At 43.0% G+C, this 18,508-nt stretch overlaps 2 protein-coding genes across 11 annotated transcripts in view; one reads left to right on the top strand and one right to left on the bottom strand.

Annotated features, from left to right (window-relative positions):
- The first annotated feature begins 117 nt into the window (after positions 1–117).
- On the top strand, positions 118–12,359 carry prima1 (proline rich membrane anchor 1). 2 transcript variants are annotated; one of them, XM_031279105.2, is made up of 4 exons: positions 118–865; positions 1,769–1,910; positions 4,544–4,676; positions 10,092–12,359. In XM_031279105.2, exons 1-4 carry the CDS (start codon positions 584–586, stop codon positions 10,189–10,191), a joined length of 657 nt encoding a protein of 218 aa, XP_031134965.1. In that variant the 5' UTR covers positions 118–583; the 3' UTR covers positions 10,192–12,359. The 2 variants fall into 2 exon arrangements, with proteins under 2 accessions (XP_031134965.1, XP_031134966.1); XM_031279106.2 differs by having other exon boundaries at positions 4,550–4,676; positions 10,092–10,336.
- Positions 12,360–14,730: 2,371 nt separating this feature from the next.
- LOC116035691 (protein unc-79 homolog) overlaps positions 14,731–18,508 on the bottom strand; it is a 32,652-nt gene continuing 28,874 nt past the window's right edge. For 8 of the 9 annotated variants that reach the window (XM_031278954.2, XM_031278959.2, XM_031278951.2 and 5 more), the window contains 9 exons: positions 17,464–17,568; positions 17,287–17,364; positions 17,061–17,150; positions 16,781–16,956; positions 16,201–16,384; positions 15,901–16,104; positions 15,635–15,712; positions 15,485–15,526; positions 15,126–15,377 (listed from right to left, as the gene is read on the bottom strand). In XM_031278954.2, coding sequence (XP_031134814.1) covers positions 15,189–15,377; positions 15,485–15,526; positions 15,635–15,712; positions 15,901–16,104; positions 16,201–16,384; positions 16,781–16,956; positions 17,061–17,150; positions 17,287–17,364; positions 17,464–17,568 — 1,146 coding nt within the window. In that variant the 3' untranslated portion in view covers positions 15,126–15,188. Of the gene's footprint in view, positions 15,378–15,484; positions 15,527–15,634; positions 15,713–15,900; positions 16,105–16,200; positions 16,385–16,780; positions 16,957–17,060; positions 17,151–17,286; positions 17,365–17,463; positions 17,569–18,508 lie in introns of all 9 variants that reach the window. The other variant, XM_031278950.2, reaches the window with a different exon arrangement.

Below are 18,508 nucleotides of genomic sequence, written 5' to 3'. Positions count from 1 at the left end.
CACAACCACGTTCCTGTGTGTGTGTGTGTGTGTGTGTGTGTGTGTGTGTGTGTGTGTGTGTGTGTGTGTGTGTGTGTGTGTGTGTGTGTGTGTTTGGGGGGGTGGACTTTTTGAGAAGCGGAGGGTGAATTTGTTTGAGCACACGCTGTCGGGATGAGCTGATGTGAGCGCTGCATCAAGTGCGCGGTGGTGATGCTCCCGCATTAAACAGCCCGCTGTATTTTGGCACAGAGGGGGATGCATCAGTTTAACCCTCGGCTCTGCCCTCCGGACTCGCCCATACAGTGTTCAGCCTAGATAAGTTGAGGGGATGTGTGATCCTATTATGAGGAATCCTGCAGCACGATATTCCTGAGGATCTCTCTCTGTTCGTTTTTTCTTCAACTTCGATGGCTTGAGTGGCCCATTTGCACTCATGCTTGCAGCCGAGGAGGGATGTAAGGTACGGGCCATCTACCGCCCTCACATTGCACGGAGTAGCGGCGTGATTCAGGTCGCTATCTGAGTGCTAATAAGAAAAAAAACTACTTTCGAGATGTGAATTATCGAGATTTGCTACTCATTCCACCGGCTCGCCTGTCCTATGCTATCGAGAACGGGATTTCAAGAGGAAAATGATTGTGGCATAAACTATTTCTGGAGTAGCTTGTCACAGATATCGCCGCTGAACTGGACAGGGTGGATGGTTATTTCCCAAACAGTTCAAGCCTATGTATACTGCATTAATTTATTGGAATCGCTGCCTATTATCTTCGAGAACAGCGCAAGAGGAATGCTGGTCCAAGATCTAATGCCATTTACTTTAAGTTTTTGGCCTTTTTTCTTCGGTCATTGCTTTCTCTCACTGTTTTTACTCTCATGCCAGGTAAGGATCATGTTCAGGCGCGCCACTTCTCAATTTACGCATGAGAAGATGTTACACTAATGTAACTTGAGTTTGATTTACTGATGGATCTGTGAACTATGGAACTGATTATCTTTACCAAGTAACTTATGTATGCCTACTCATTATGCTGCAATTACTACGCAATGCATTGCTTGTGTGTTTACACCATGATGTTGGGATCATCATTTCAGGGTACACCTGTGTTTAGGAAATAGACATGCATGTGTAGAGTTGGCATAAGAAATATAGCTATGTACAAACACACACACACACACACACACACACACAGCTCTTTTGTAGTGGGAACATGGAGTAGCCAACTATGTTTTTTATGATAACAATATTCAGTTATCCCACCAGGATCCCTGCAGCAAGCATATGTTAGTGATGAGTATTCTAACCTCTGCCCCGTGCTGCTGCCTACAGATAGTGGTGAGCTGTTGTTCACACGCACGCAGTGTTGCCAGGGTTCATGTGTAATGTGATCTGCTTGAGTTTCCAAGTCCACCCACGCACACTCCTCGGGGCAGCCTGCTGCCCACTCTGTTGGTGGGTGGTTTCTTACAGGGAGCGGGCTGCAGCCATAGACGTGATACTATTCTGCATGTACTACATACACAACGGTGACAACAACACTGGAGCTGTGATACAAAGAATGCTGAGAGTACATCAACAGTGCTGCTAACTGAGAGGCTGCTGAGTGTTCAAGCATCTCCATTTGTGCTGCACAGTGTTGTGCTGATGGCACTCATGAGTAATGCACTAAAATACAGTGCCTTAGTCATTTCAATGTCTCTCTCTCTCTCTCTCTCTCTCTCTCTCTCTCTCTCTCTCTCTCTCTCTCTCTCTCTCCCTCTCCCTCTCCCTCTCCCTCACCATAAGGGAGAACTCCAGAGGTCATGCTCACGGACTGTGGCAGAGAAAGTTAGTGAACAGTGCCAGCTGGCATGCCACTGTAGAAGATACCCTCCCCTTCCTCCTCCACCACCTCCACCGCCTCCCCCACGGCTACTGGGCACCACAGGTAAGACTACCAGCTCACACTCCCAGGTTTCACACCTGTCTCGCTCCAAGTCTGTCTGTCTCACTCTCAGTCTGTTCTCGCCCCACAGTTGGATCTCATTCCTAGCCAAACGCAGGTGTCAAGCAACTGGCTAGTCTGAAGGAACTGTTTTGACGTAAAGTGTTTCCTTTTATGCTCAAAAGAAAAATCAACCCCCTGAGATTACTGTGTGAGTGCCCTTGCATGGGCACTGTTTTGCTCTTGTGCGTCTGTGCTTGTGATTGAGCCAGCAGGATGTTGACAGCTGAACACAGGACTATTTTATGCCGGGTCTGACCTTGGGGAGTACCCAGCTGCCTGTGAAATCCATGCCTGCTGGGCTGCCGAGCTCAGTGGTTCAGTAGTAGGGTTTCCCCCGGAGGACCCCTGATTAAAACACAGATGAGTTAATTAAATTAGCTCTAATTTGATAGAGATAAGGGGCTGATGAACCAGCCCAGTAGTTTTAGCTTCGTTTTGAAGTTGAGCTGGCGGCAATAGGGGTGTGTGTGTGTGTGTGTGTGTGTGTGTGTGTGTGTGTGTGTGTGTGTGTGTGTGTGTGTGTGTGTGTGTGTGTGTGTGTGTGTGTGTGTGTGTGTGTGTGTGTGTGTGTGTGTGTGTGTGTGTGTGTGTGTGTTACTTGTGTACAACAAATGTGTATATCTGTGTGGATCCACTGCCTGTTGCAGCAGTTTTCCCTCCGACAGTCCCTCTCAGATGGTAAATCCATTGAAAGATGGATGGGCGGAAATATTTCACCAGCCTGCTCGCTGAAAGTTGATATGATTTGTACTTAGTCTCAAGCACCGTAATGAACAGTGCTCTGAAATATGGGACAGCATTGCTGATGATGCAGCCATTCTGAGCTATTACTGTGACTCTTTAATATCACTCACCCTGAGTCCTTAATATTATGAGTTGGGAGGAGCACTTAATCATCAAAGTCTCAACAGGCAGCAGTGTAAAGCTTTAAATCAATCAGTTCAAATGATTTCTTTCCGTCTGGTCAAAAAATTTAAACGGCCCTCTCTTACCCTCTGACTCACTATTTGAGCTACCTATTGAGAGTTATGGACCCTTCTGTAAATGTTGGTCACTGCATAAATGCTGTCAGGACCATCTGACTCTAAGCTAAAGGGGGGGGTTTAAACGCCCAATTACGGCCGCATGAGCGGAACTCTATATGTTGCTATATATATATATATATATATATATATATATATATATATATATAATGCTGCATCAATAAACAGCAGTGTGTCACGATAAACATGATAAGCAGGCAATTTTTATTCCTTTTCAACTTTACACAGAAATGTTTTGCAGATGGTGGAGACAGCATGAATAATTCACTTTAAGGGAGTTTTTTTTTCTTCAGTTCCCAATTTAAAAACAGGCGCATAATTATCTTGATATTCCTTCAGTAGCCCAATTTGTAGAATGGTTAGAGCTGAAATTTAGCTTTTAACTGTAGTCTTTAAAAATGCAATAAATATGCATAGCTAATGTGAAAAACTGGGACAATGACTGAGACCTTATATATCTGCTAAGAGAAAAATTGGCACTGTAAATGAAGTCTGTGTGTGTGCTAAAAATGGTTTCTGAAGTCCTTCAAAGGAGTGTGCTTTATCACAATGAAGTATATCCTTACTACTGACTGAATTAAATCCTCCAGCCGTTTACAAAACGCAGGATTAAAATGGAAGTTTGGAGAGGAGCTTTTAAATTCATAGTGACTTATGACGTGGTTTGCTGTACCAGGGAGAGCAGTGGCTTGTTATTTGCTCTGTAGAAATATGCTGTGTTGGAAAATAGTCCACAGCATTACTAAGGAGTATTTGTTGCTATGGTGTAAACCCTTCCTCTCATTCATAACAAAATATCTGTAAATGCAGGAGCTACGAGTTTGTTATTACATACAGCGCAGTGTATTTTTCTCAGGAGCGCAAAACTGGAACAAACCAGCATTCATATAGATAGATAGATAGATAAATAGATAGATAGATAGATAGATAGATAGTTAGATAGATAGATAGATAGATAGATAGATAGATATCTACGATATATCTACGTATCTAGATAGATAGATAGATAGATCGATGACAAAACTGATTTATAGATGCTGGGAGAGCATCAAATGCTGCAGAAAGAGAAGAGAGAAGTTCTGCATTACAGACACTGAGTTGCTGATGCACATAATGTTATACAACATTCCTAGTGAGTGGTCTTACACCACAGGTCTAATGTGGAAAGAGCAGGAGGTTCCTGCAACAGTAATTGGTATGGACAAGAGTGCTGGTGTAAGGAAGACTGACGGGACCTTAAATGATTCATAGTGTCGGGTGGATATCTTTGAACATTGAACCTAAGACCTACAGAACAGGCGAGGACACAGCTACTTCCCAACTCAGAGGGAAGGGAGGAAAATCACCTCCATGTTTTATTGTGTTGTATAATCATTATCTAGTATCTAATAACTAAAATCTTTGTGTGTCTAAGGGATGAGCACTGTATTAACATTTTTCTGATTTATTTTGTTAAATGCATTCTACTCATCTTCTATATCCAAATCTCTCTCCTCCTGCCCCCTCTTCTTCTCTTTTTTTTTTGCTAAGTGGCAGAGCCCATGGTGCCCTTGCTGAGGCCCTGGTGGATGGAGATGGACATTGTAGTGCTTGGAACGGTGGGCTGTGCCTCAGTTGTCTTCCTCCTCTCAGCCATCATCATCTGCTACAAGGCCATCAAGAGGTTGGATGTCAATTTTCTCTTATCTGTTCTGTTCTTGTACTATTCCAGTTAGGTCTCACTCGCACATACTGTATGTCTGAAGTATTTTCAAGTGATGACATATTGAAATAGGAACTGTCGCAGGCAGGCTCCTTAACATATCATGTGTAATTTGACCCATGGGAGAGTGTACTATCTCTCCTGCCTTTGAGTGTGAGGCTACGTTGACATCACCCTGCTGGGTCACACTAAGGTCAGGGATTAGATAATAGAATGGGTTGTAAATGTCACTGAAAAAGCTCCACTACACTGAGTTAAATTAAATTAAATTAAATTAATTTATTGAGGTGCATGATGACCCACGTTCACAATACTGTGTTGATTTTAATTTGCATAAGTGTCTCAAGCGTCCTAGAACGGCAGCTGGATTCATGAAAGTGAAAGCAAGAGGCAAGTAGAGGAATCCCAAGACGCCACGGTTGCAGCAGGAACTGTTTCCCCCATTTGGCTTATTAGAGAAAAGGCTGCGTGAGGTTTTAGCCTGCAGCACAACCCAGACCCAATTCTCTGTGTGACATTCAGGCAGCACAGTGTCACACATCATGCACTCTAACATCCACGTTAATGTTCACAGACATTTTACAAACAGACACGTACACATCGTGCAAAGCACTGCACGTGCACAGAGAGCGAGGCAAGCAGAGGAGACTTGTGTGCACCCATCTATAAACTCACAACATATTTACGTACACAGATACATCATCTTGCCATATTTACACACTATGAAATATGGCACGAACATTGACTCTCACACACCCATATGAGAACAGCCACAGATCTGTGCGCTAAATCAGGGAGCTACTATGTTTTATTTATGTGTATTTAAATTGATTTAGTATCCTACCTTATTATAGTTATGGAATTATATTAAGCCTGCATGCCAGATATGGCTTTCCTCAGCAGAACTCTATTTCCCCTTTCTTTAAACAACAAAAAGGCAAAGTCAGGCAGCGGAAGTAATGGGTGGTTGGCTCAGGAATTCATTATGGCAATTCTCCAGCCCCCTGTGTAGCCAAGGGGCACCTTTTTAATGCAGCAGTGGTAGGAAAGTGTTGTTGCAATACGGGCTCTAGCCCCAAACCCAAGTCATTATTTATGAATTAATTTGCGCAGTCATTCAGTCGCAGGCCACATCTTTTATACATGCAAGCGGGTCGTGTCCTGAAGCTCTGTGGGCTCTAGACTGCAGACTTTGCGCCACGCCAAGCTGCCCTCCACTCTGAATGAGAAGGGGAAAATACACAGGTCCAGCCAGACTGGCCTCATTAGACATTCATTAGTCACCAGCCAATAGGAGAGCAATCCAGGGACAAATGTGATTTCATTAACATTTATCACAGATGCTCTAATCATCCATCGTTCCTGAGTGGAAGGGAGAGGAAACAACACAGCGAAAAGGACAGAAAAAACGTTGTCTACGAAAGCAAGCAAAGGCAGTAATTGAGCGTCTTTTAGTCAATAACAATGTGACAGAGGGTTTGTCAGTGAGAATAACACAGCCAGTTATATATAGCCCTTCCAGCCCCTCAGTGCTTCGGGCTTTCCCAATGAAAATCAGCTGGCTAAGGGCCAAGGCCTGAGCAACATAGACAGCAGAGGAGCTAGCTCTGCGGGTCCTAGCGCTCCTGGCCTTTTGTTATTTTTTATAATCTTTGTCTGCCAGTTATATGTCAGAAGCAAAGGGGCTGGAAAGGAAAAACACTTCTATACAATTCTATTCAGAGAGTCCACAGCACCAGGGAGGCTGGTGTGTGCAAGCATAGAGAAGAGGATTCAGACACATGCTGCGTTTCAGTGTTGCTTTGCCATCCAAAGCAAAAGACATGATGCTACAGTCCAGGCTGTCAGCCATCCAAGAAGCAAATACAAACAAAACTCAAACCAACTGACTAATGAAGCTAGATGCTTTTCCCAATCACTTAGCACTCTGGTAGGCTTGTCTAAAGACAGATAATACATCACAGCTGCTCCTGTCCAAGGGCAATACATTATCCAAATTACTCAACCAGAGATACAATAAAAGGGAAATACTTCTCAGACAAAATGGTTTCAAATCCAATATTTACGAATGTATTATTAATCTCCTCTGTTTTATTTTCAAAATTACAATGCCAGCGACATCAAAACCATTGACAGGTTTTTACAGTCTGTTTTTTAATGTGTTTTCTTTGAACCATAGCATGTTACTCTAATTTCCAGATGGCTGGAGTAATTGTAAACAGCTCAACACATGTCCCAATTTTGCCATGATCCATTCCCTAAACTTCAAACAGGAATGTGCGCTGTGATTGCACAGCTTTGATATGAAATATTCATCTAACCTGTGAAGTGTTGTGTTGCCACCTGCCATGTGTCAACAGCATGGCATCTATTATTGAAGGCCTGGGTAGAGGTCGGTTTGAGGCCCCAGTGCTCTGCCCTGTGTGGTGGCCCAAAGCGACATGGTCAGTCTGAGCAAAGATTACATCCTGGGAGAAATAAACAGGGCCCAAGCACCTTCCAGCAGGCTGTAGATCACCAGTGTCAGACAGCATTTTACAACATAGCAGATAAAATACTGGCCTGCCAAAAATATTCTAAATTAAAATCATTAGTGAGCTGCAAGGAATATCGCCATGACCTTTTATTCCAAGTAGAAGAATTCCCAGACTGGCTGTAAACACTGCCGTCTGTCCCAAACTTTGGTATATCCCAACTTCCCTAGCTGCAGCTGCATCAGCCAATCATCTACCCCGCGGCACAATGTGTTTCCACCCCGGGACTGGACAGTTTCTATTCTGAGGCTTTCCCCAGGTCCCAGGGGGACGCAGCAAGCAGCATCTGTCCTACATGGCCGGCATGTATCCCTGGTGTCCTAAGCCCATACGACCCCTCCCAGCTGAAAGAGTCCCACAGGAAGTCTTAGTCACCGCCTTGTGTTTTGTTTACAACTTTGCTCACGAGCCATTAGCTCGCATAACCTCCAACAACCCCAACAATAAATAGATTGAATACAGTGTTTGATGTTAACAAACAATCTGTCATTTATATTGGGCAACAAGTTATTAATAATCATCTTTAGATTTTTTTGGATTTCTTTATTTAAAAGGGACAATGCACATTAATCAACATGAGCACAGAGTCCAACATCTAAATGTGCCAAATTTAGCCGTGCAGGCTAATTTTCATCTGTAGTCCCTAGCAGGTTAATGGCTTGCATACATGACACTCCAAAATATTAACAAAAATGTCACAATCAATCTAAGATTATAAAATGGCAAAGAAAGCTCAATGTACAGTGTTACGCTTCAGTTAAAAGTCAGGAGAGTTAGTTATTATTCATTCATGACTTTTATTTTTAATGATAATTAAGCATTTGAAGGAACATGAATGTCTGCACCCAATTTTGTGGCAATCCATCCAATTTCACACAAATGGTGGCCCTAGAGGAAAAGTCAGGGGATCACTGAAGTCAGTAGGATTCATCCTCTGGGGATCATGAATGTCTGCAAAGTTGCATTGCAATCCATTCATCAGTTGTTGATTTATTTCAGTCTAGACCAATGTGGTGGACTGACAGACTGACATTGCCATCCCTAGAAACATGCTGCTAGCATAGCTCAAAATGACAAAGAGTGTGTTTATTATTTAACCCCCATTGTGATTTTTTTTTTTTTTAGTTGAATCTTTTTAAAGACTGGTAAAGACTGAGATTGACTTTGTTGACAGATGAAAGTATCTGGAACACAGGAGGTGTTGGGGCGGAGGTGGTTCACAGCATTCAAATGACAGCTGAAAAACAGCCAAGACGGGGACAGTTTTCAAATGTGACAGCAACAAGATGGTTGATTAACAGGTGTGGCAAAATCAGATTGGCTGTGTGGGAGCAACGAAGAGAGACAGCAGAAAAATTGAGTTGACAGCAGGGGGAAAATCCGCAAAATGATGTATGTAATGTGCATGAAAAGTACACATCCTAATTGCACACTTACTAGACTATGAATCATATTATATCCAAGAGAAATGTCATAAAAAAACACATTTTACATAACAGAAATTGGGAGACTTTACATCAGCTGTCCATTTTTCTGTCTCAGTGTAAGACGGTGTGTGTAAATACACATGGGGGCATAAACTATAATGCAATCCAATGTGTGAAGCATATAATAAATGCTACAATTGTTAATGTGTGCATGGAGCTATTTTTTTTTACTGAGATCTTGTCAAAGGTGTTGATGTAACTCAATAGTAAGGTTTTTAGTCCATGGACATAATAACAGAAAGTACGTAACACAATGCCATACAACAGCAGCACAAAATGCTGTCTTAAAGGCAAGTCTATGTATTTTTGCTGAACTTTGGCCACAAGTAGCAATCAATGGCATAAGCTAAAATGTAGTGTACGGAATAATAAGTAGAAAAAAGTCCTAAAGTCAGTTAACTAACTCAGGAATTTCAGTTACACAGCAACATTCATCCAAAGTTAACTAACATTAGCTGCCATAAGCTACCGGTCATAACAGACCAGAAATTTATGAATTCAATTTTTCATTTACGAGAGGAAGATTGTGTTATTTCTTTTTTCAAAAGTTACATAGTCTCTTAAAAAAAAAGTCTCTGACGCATAAACAGGGCTTTTGTATTGGATTGCATCATGTTGTGGATGAGCTCATTTCACCCTGTAAGGATTCCCTTGCTACACGATGCCCAAGAAGGGAAAAAGATTTGTGCTGGACTGGACTGGGAATGACTGTTCGTCAAAGTTGGACTGGCCAGTTAGGGCTTTCAGAGGACAGGAGACGCTAAGCTAAGATGTCGCTCAAGGGTCCTCTGTGGCAATGAAGGCATAGTACAGTGTTGAGTGGGACAATGACTGTACTAACTGTATTCAGATCCGTCTCCGAGTTACATAAGCCCGAGCAGGGGAGAGCAGTTGAGGGGGTCGGTGCAGAAGCCACAGTACACTGGACAAATATAATAACCACAAAGGCACCGAGGAGTGCATGAAAAGGGCTGCATTGAATGATACTGCTCTTCACAGGCCAGTAGCAGCAAGGGGATCGTGTGTTGCCGCTTTATTTTGCACCAGAACGTATTCATAGAATGGACAGAGCACTACAGCGCAACCAGTGTTGGGAGAAGGTTATGTATTGATGTTTTTCCCAAGTTGTTTTGACAGCCACACACATACTCATTACTTAGAGGGAAGATTGCATCTACCAGTCAGAGTAGGTAATTGCCTTATCCCGTGTTGCACCCAGAGTAGCATCAGAAATCAAATCAGCAGAAAGGTTAACAATCTAGAAACTCTGTTTAATGACATAGCTTCAACTGAAGGCAAATGTAACTCTCTTGTCAAGGAATTTGTCTTCACTTTATGAAAATGTTTATTCGCAGGAAACCACTACGAAAAGAAGAGAATGGGACAAGTCGCGGGGAATATGCCATGAGCATCCGTAACAAGAAGGCCATGGGTACAAACAACACTGTGGTATAGACTGTTTCCTGGTAGACGCAAGAAGTGACATCAACATTACCGTCTCTCACCTTACCCCCCCCCCCCCCCCACGAATACAACAATCCCTTCTCACCCAGAATGCAACAGGGTTTTACCCAAGGTTTTTCAATAGGTAAACCTTCCCTCTTTGCTTGGCATGTTGCCCGGACTGAAGACACCATTCAGCTCAAGAGGAGCTGCAAAAGATGGAAGGAAAAAAAAATCAAGCCAGAAAGGATGGAGAGAAAAATCCACAAACCCCCATGGTGTCGAAAGTGGCACAGCAGGCTGAACATTATGCTCTTAGTAACAGCAAGTGTTGCTGACAGGCTGGTTGGCTGCTGGCTGGAGAGGGACTGTCTGCCAGTCTGCTGCAGATCCAGACCTCACACACTGTTGACATCTGCAATGGAACAACAGACAATAACAGCATCCCTGCAGTCCTACAAGCAGCCAGACAGGACAAGCCCATCACACACAATAAATAAAGTGCATGCAGTTTTTACAGAGAATGCAAAATTCTTTTACATTCCATTCCCAAAACACACTGTCCATCTTTTGTTCCCCATTTTTGAGACAGATGCTTTGTGAGAGGCATGATGTTCCTATCGGTCCTTGCTCTGAGATGTGGATTTATCTGACTATGCAATTTAAAGAAATCCATATAAAAAAAGGAGCAACAACATCAACATGGGACGTTCTGGTTATTTTACCATGCCAAAAATGCCACCGAAGACTTAGGCTCAATGTAATATACTTCAGTCATTCATCGATTTTATTTGCTCAATTTATTTACTAATCTCCCTTTGAATTTATTTTTCTACTTAAAAGAAAAATGTCTTGTATGTTACTCACATCTTTACAAATCTCAAACTTCTTGATGAATTCATTTGATTTCTTGATAGCTCTGTTTTTTAAGTGAATAATTTATAAACCATATAATTCATTTGTGATGCTCCGATGCGTTAAGCCTGCTGTCAGTTTGTTGAGACACTGATGCAGAAAAGGCGCTTGCTCTGCAAAGAGTTTTGGTATTGGTTGTTTTGTGTCTGGGTGTTTGATATGCTTCTCTCTGTTTCCCTGAGACTTCTGCTAAAAAAAGTCAGGGGTCTCTATGATGTGCTATGTGAATGTGTGTTTTTCAAACATTATTTCTGTGCTGCATCATAATGCCAGTCTCCATTTTTTTATTTGATTATATCAAGGCAAGCCCCCCCCCCCCCTTACAAAGTTAAACCTGCTATCACAAGTCATTTGGTTAAATCTTGGGGTCAGCTAGATGCCTTCAGCCTCACTTTGGATTTGACAATCTTCATTTTCCTATCTGTCAAGAAAGGCTTAGCCCATCGCTATAGAAACAAAGGACATGAGCCCACAGCTGACCTTGTGACTGGTGAGAGACAGGAGACTTAGCCAATAGCCAGAGATCAGGTTGCACAGAGGAAGGCCTCAGCAGTGATGTGTGTGACTCAGTGCTGTCACAGGCATCCTCCACATCCTCGCTGGAAAAACACAACTGAGCAGAACTGGAGCATCACTCAACGCTGCTCTGCTTTTATACATTAAATCTGTGTGTGTGTGTGTGTGTGTGTGTGTGTGTGTGTGTGTGTGTGTGTGTGTGCGTGTGTGCGTGCGTGCGTGCGTGCGTGCGTGCGTGCGTGCGTGCGTGCGTCTGTCTGTCTGTCTGTCTGTCTGTCTGTCTGTGAGTGTGCATGCATGCATATGAGTGTACACAGTGAGAGTGGGCTGTACTCTGTGGCTGTCAGTTAAGTATAGATATTGGCTAAATTGTGGACATTTGGAAAAACACATGCTTGCATCTAAACATGCACAGATATTAGCTAACAGTATACCCCACCATGTACCTATATGAGAGAAATGATGGATGCATGAATGTAAATATTGATATTTAAATATCTGCCTTCTGGACTGTTAATTAATGTACAGTGTAACAGAACATATGTTTATACATAGTAAGACTTAAACAATGTGCTACCATTTAAAATTATGTCAGTGTTGTCATGTTGATGGAGCAAGCCATTAATGTATATATGGCAATCAATAGTACATACAATTTATGCATTATACCAAACAGATAGAAAGACGTGCATAAGTTGATTTCATTGCTGAGTTTTTCAGTTGTAAATAAAACTGTACAGAACAACAGATCCACAGTCTATTGTGCTTAAAGAGGTATATGTGCAGATATGAATGTGTCATGTTGTGGCAGACAAACTGGCCTGTGTGTGGCAAAGGTGTTAAAAAGGAGACTGTTATGTTTAGCCTGTGCCCATCCTGTCTACTCTGTGCTGTGTTTTGCCGTTCATGTCTTGGGCAGAGAGCTGTGCTGGCCTTGTGTCCTTGGCCCCCCACAGCGGAGGACATGTTCTCAGTCTGTTTCACACAGTGCATCTTTAATGAACTGCGATTATCAAGCGTATTGCTCTCCATTGGGCTTAATGACGCAAACAAGAATACTTATAGGTTGCATATTGTGCTCGCTCTGGGCTCGATAAATAATCGTGTGACAAAAAACCATGGGTGTGTGAAGGATTTCTGTAGCTAAAGCAAGAACACAAGTACCAAAACTTGTTTTAAAGGAAGCTAAAAGAAGGTAGATTCAAAAACACCTCTGCGTAAGAGGCTATATTCTTACATTAAATCGTATTGACGTTTTCCCATTTTTATTTTTATTTGCACATTACACATTAACTGTAGTTAATGATGTGAAACAAACAAGGGGGGAACTGTACTATACAGACTGATGCAGTGGAGCACTGAAGAGGAATGTCAATGACTTATAATGTGAATGAGGGGCCATAGAGTACTTTGCCTGCCCTGCTTTAGATGTGCCACTTGATGGTAATGCCAATGGACACTCTGAGCAATTTAAACATTCATGCATTGTCCAGCCAGGGCGCTGTGGATTTCACTGTAATAAAAGCAATGTGACAGCACGAGGCAGGGGGGACAAGGGATTGTCATTGTCTCAACAAGCTTTACGAGGCTCTACAAAGGTATTTTCCTAGCGCAAAAAGAGCACCAATACACAGATTCTTAAAAATGTGGGTTTTTCAAATTGTTTCTGTACAAAACTAGGACTGCATCCTGCATGAGACTACCTCTCTCAACCTGCTCTTTAATCAAGGCATGTCACCAATGCACACACATGGTGAGAGCTTGTAAAGTCCTTTCAAAGCTGACCTTCACAATCTTTGAGGACCCACTCACACCCTCTCTGCCTGAGAGGCCTTTGGTCAGCGTTAATTACCCTCACTACCTCCAGCTGCCTGCTCATCAGGTCAGCGCTCCCATATGGTCCTCCAGGAGGCAGCAGGCAGGCAGGGGCGGGGAAAGTGCTGGATACCTGTGGGACACTGATAACATAAGCCGCTGCTAATGAGAGAGGTTCTTTCGAAAAGGTCTGCAAGTTCAAACGATCACAACGGTGGCAGTGGCTGACACAACGCACACATACACAGACACATACACACATGTGCGCATGCTGGGACACATGCACATAAACACCTGCATCCAGCATCACTTTAATACACACTCACATACACAGAGGCACCCAGCAGGAGAGGGGCTCTTTGATGAGCCAAGACTAGAGGTTGATGAGAAGGGGCATTGCAGCCTGATTCAGCTAGCTTGGGGTCCCTGGGGAGTGTGTATATGTGTGTGTGTGTGTGTGTGTGTGTGTGTGTGTGTGTGTTCAATAGTCACATTGTGTGATATCATTACACTAGTGACTCATTTGACATACACCTCTCAACATAGGTCATCTTACACATGCAATGACTAAAAACACTTCTTTTTAAATATATGCAAATCAAATTTGATTTATTTTTATATTTCTTCAAGCAGAATACATTTATATCATCAGATCTAATTAATCTTAAAGCTTGATAATGAAATCCTTGCAGCAGTGAAGATCAAAACAAAGATTAATGTGCTGTTTGGCTTTCTAGCCCTGCTGTCATGTCATCTGTTATTCTCAGACAGGAGCTTCGTGGTAATGCGGTTAGACCTCACAACAATGTTTAATCACAACAAACCACATTAGGCCAAAGGTAATTGTGTTTGCTTGGTATATGCGTGGGCCAATCTGTTTCGCTGCTGCCAATGAAGAGGGAATGGAGAAATGGGGGCTTTCTACTTTGGGGTGGGGAGGGGGGCCCAACCGAAATAGTCTTGTTTACCTCCTATGTCTGGCTCCACCTTATCAAGTTACAAAGCTGCTGCTGCAACTCAGATTGGCTTCTGATCGATCAGAGCTCTGATGGCGAGAGGCAGCATGACTGACAGTCTGACAAGGATCTCAGATGGAAGCTGACTAATGCATGTCATGTCTTTTCCCAGACACACCTAAGGTTCAGTTTCTCGTCCAGGAGAGTAAACAACAGAGCTGATTGTATCGCTCTGCCATCTGCATTATGGTAAACTGGACATTTTCCACATCAGCCAGCACATCAAAGGGCAGTAAATGCCACATTTGAATGTTGAAGAGGTCTGCAATTCATATGAAATGACAAATAGTTCCCAACATTTAGAAAAACTCTTTTATTATCCAGTTTGCAACCAAGCAACTTAAAAAGTGATAGAATATGAACGTAACAGAGTGAGCGTATCTAAGATTCAACGAGCATTTGCTTCCACACCCTCACTATAACTAACATGGTTCTATAGAAATTCTCTTAGTCATCTACTGACTCTTCAAATCTGTTGAATACAACAGTTAGGCACCTAAAACAATTCTCCCACACAAGCCTGCCAAACCTTTAATTATAAGCTTCAGTGATTGTACTTTAAAATAGCATAGATTTACTGTACATATACAGGTATTATACTAAAGTGCTGAAAATGATCCAGTCCAAATGAATCCCACACAGCATCAGTTTACAGAAGAGTCCTTTTTTTTGGTAAGAGGGTTCGGTCAGAGAGGATGCATGCAGGTCTCAGGACCCAGAGTAGACCCGAGGTGACCACAGAGCAGGTCACATAGGGTAGAACTGCGAGGCAGCCTCAGACGACTGGATCTCCACCTGAGCCATCTTAAACTGGGTGCACTGCAGCCATTTGCGCAGAGCAAACGGAGGAGCTCCCGATGTCTGGCCCTGCAGACACTGGTGGTTCACACGGTTCTGGATGGCCTGGAGACGCAACTGCAACCCCGCAGACAAATGCTGATGAAGGAAGGAAGGGAAGATGACGTTTTAGTCTGAAATTATCTAAAGAGTGGATAGTTACTTGCATATTATTAATCTGTATCAACATTTTTTTAAAGCCTTACATTAAGGTTTGACTGAATCATGGGTAGCCACATAGGGATTAGCTATAGGAAAGAATGAGGATGGATAAGTATTAGGTCATGTGTTAAGGTGATCATATATTAACCATGTTAAAGATGAGTTAATATATAGAAATATGAGTTATAGCAAACCTTGACAAAAATGGTTGAGTTGCACTCCTGCAGGGCTTCCATCAAACTAATGACATGAAGACACACCATCTCAACCATCTGTCAGAAAGAAATTTCAATCAAAACTGTGATTTTCTCAAACATAGTTACAGATTCCACATCATATATGAAACAGGAATTAATCCAAAACTTGACACTCTTCATATTTCACATATGAACAAGCACACCACATTTCCAGGCACCTTATTCTGCCAGTTTCTGCCTTAAATAATAGGCTGAGCACTCACCACTTTGTTGTGGGCCATGAGCTGCAGGATGCTGGGTGTTACCCGACTCCAGAACTCCAGGCCAGTGAGGATGGCACTAGAGGAAAACTCTGTCTGGTTCTGGTTCTGCAGGGACGGAGCAGCGGCTGCCTGCTCGCAGTAGATGGTCCACAGCTGGGCAAACATGAAGGCGTGGAACAGAGAGCACATGTGCAGCACCGACGTCTGGGGACAGAGATCAAGATAAAAACAAAAAAAGGTGGTTATAGATCTTAACAGAACCTGGGTGGGGTATTTTGAAGGGGTTTGTTTCTGCCAGACCTTTGACTGTTCTGGGAAACCAATGAGGATGACTATAAGATGATCTGCAATGTGGGAGCCAGCATCTAGAGGGATGGGCATACAGGAGGTGGAGCCCTGGTGCAGGGCACAGTGTGTCAGAGAGCCCAAAAGTAGCCAGGACAGCTGACGAATGTGGGACACACACTCGATGAATTCTTTTGGCCTGCAGAGAAAAAACACAAAAATGCAGTTTCACAAATCCTCCTGTAATATATTCTATACCATTGTTTTCTCATACTTCTCAGGATTATACTCAATATTTCACCATCAGTTAGCCTTTCTAATCATTTGTGTTGGTTCGCCCAAGTTACATAAAAACATATTTTGTCACTTATCTCTGGTGGTATCTAGATTTTTTTCCCAGGTTTTGAGATTTCTGCCCTCACATCAAAACGCTGTCAGCATTTTTTTTTTTCTCATGGACCGATATCTCACAACCTGGACGAATAAAGCTAGATATCACTAGAGATATCTGAGGAAATGTATTTTTTTATTTAATTTGGATGGACTGACCCTTTAAGTTATTGAAACATTTCTAAACCAATTTTGTCATTCTTACCCTTGTTGCATTGTTGATGGCGGATGATAAAGCCAGGGAAGATAACGGACCACAGCTTTGTTATCACGGTGATTGCCTTTGCTGATCTCCATGGCGGCGACTTGTGCCAATCCCACTTTCAAGTTCCCCCCGAAAGTGTCCTCATGCAGCGGCTGACAGCAAGCCTTCATATGGCTCTGAGTAGCAGATATGGAGTAAGGAAATAATACGGCTGAATAATAGGCAACATATGGAGAGAAAAAAACTCTACATATAATAAGACACTACGAACAAGACTTACTTTAAGTTTGGTTAGCGTGTGCATATCTGCAATGAAGTCCAGGAGTTCACTTATGTATTGTCTCATGCATTCCATGGCTGCTGTTGTGCACTGTGGAGAACAAAAATGAATCCTTATCCTTAACCTTATCCTTTAGGAGGAATCACAGTGGGGTCTATCTTTATTTCCTGCTGTTTTATGAGGCTGGTTCTAATAAGATGCAAACACACATCGAGTAAAGACTTACCCCCGGCAGCGTTAAGATCATGTGCTTTTGGATGATGGTGGATTCTGCTAGCCGTGTACCGATATCTGCACAAACAAACTGAGAAATTCCACAGCAGGTTGTACATTTGTATTCAGGATACACTGTCATTTATTTGGTTCTTGTAAACTGAAGTGCATAGAAGATAGCATTTTTTACCTGGACCAGCAGTAACAAGTTTGTGTCAGGCAGAGGAGACTTGAACTTGAGAGCTTGCAGAAGCTCCAACACCACAATGCGGGACATGTAGAACTTATCTCTTTCCTGGATGCGAGGGGATAGAGAGTGAGTAAATGTACTGATGCAGCGAGACTGCCTTTTTCTATTATCACTCTCCCTTACTCATGCTGCGAGGAGAGCATAAACTCTGTAGCCTGAATAGAGGGGGAAGAACAGGCAGCGAGAGGGGAGGGAGGAGAGGCAGGGAAGACAGAGAATAGTGAAGCTGAGGAGTAGATTTAGGCCAGTCCAGATCTCTCCTCCCAGAGTCCCAGGCAGCTCAGATGAGGCTGTCAGGCTGCCTTCTCCCTCCCTGAGGACAGGCTGCTCTCTTTGTTCATCCCTTCCACACAAAGCCCAGCTGCCTGTTTACAAACCACACTGTCATCTTCTGGCTTCCACTTTTCCTCTCTCTTTCTCTATGCAGTCATGTTTGCTTACGTTAGGCGCAGGCACATGCTCTCATTCACTCTTACAGAAAGCAGAGCTGCTTATGACTCTCACTGTGTGGCTTGTTTATGTGCATACCTGTACGTGGCACTCTCATAATTAAAAGTTAATGGAGCATGTCCATTTGGCAAATAGCAAATCATAAGCTAAGTCGCGACCCAGTCGCATTTGGCGTCTAGTGCAGTGCGGCTGTAACAAATGGTGCATGGTGTGACAAACCTTAGTAGGTCTGGAGAACCTGACTCTGTGTGCTTAAAAGCTGACCTCCAAAGATAACGTAACCACGCTTCCCAGAAACCTCACCTCTCAATAAAACGACTGCAAAGGACAGGTTCCAAAAGCAATTGCTCACAGTGACTGGGTTTTGAAAAGTGGATATTATACTGTGAGGAATTAAAGAGGGTGAAGAAAATCAATACTGCAGGAGACATAAAGCATGGAGCGCTGACAGTGGTGGAGGACTGTGGATCCATCTGGCCCCAACAGTGCAGACAGCCCTGGCTCCATCTCTGTCTGAGACAGCCACTCAGAAACA

This window comes from Sander lucioperca, chromosome 18 (genome assembly GCF_008315115.2).
Source record: "Sander lucioperca isolate FBNREF2018 chromosome 18, SLUC_FBN_1.2, whole genome shotgun sequence".
Taxonomy (NCBI): Eukaryota; Metazoa; Chordata; class Actinopteri; order Perciformes; family Percidae; genus Sander; species Sander lucioperca.
Note: the sequence above shows the minus strand (reverse complement) of the source record. Positions and strands in the feature narration are given on the sequence as shown.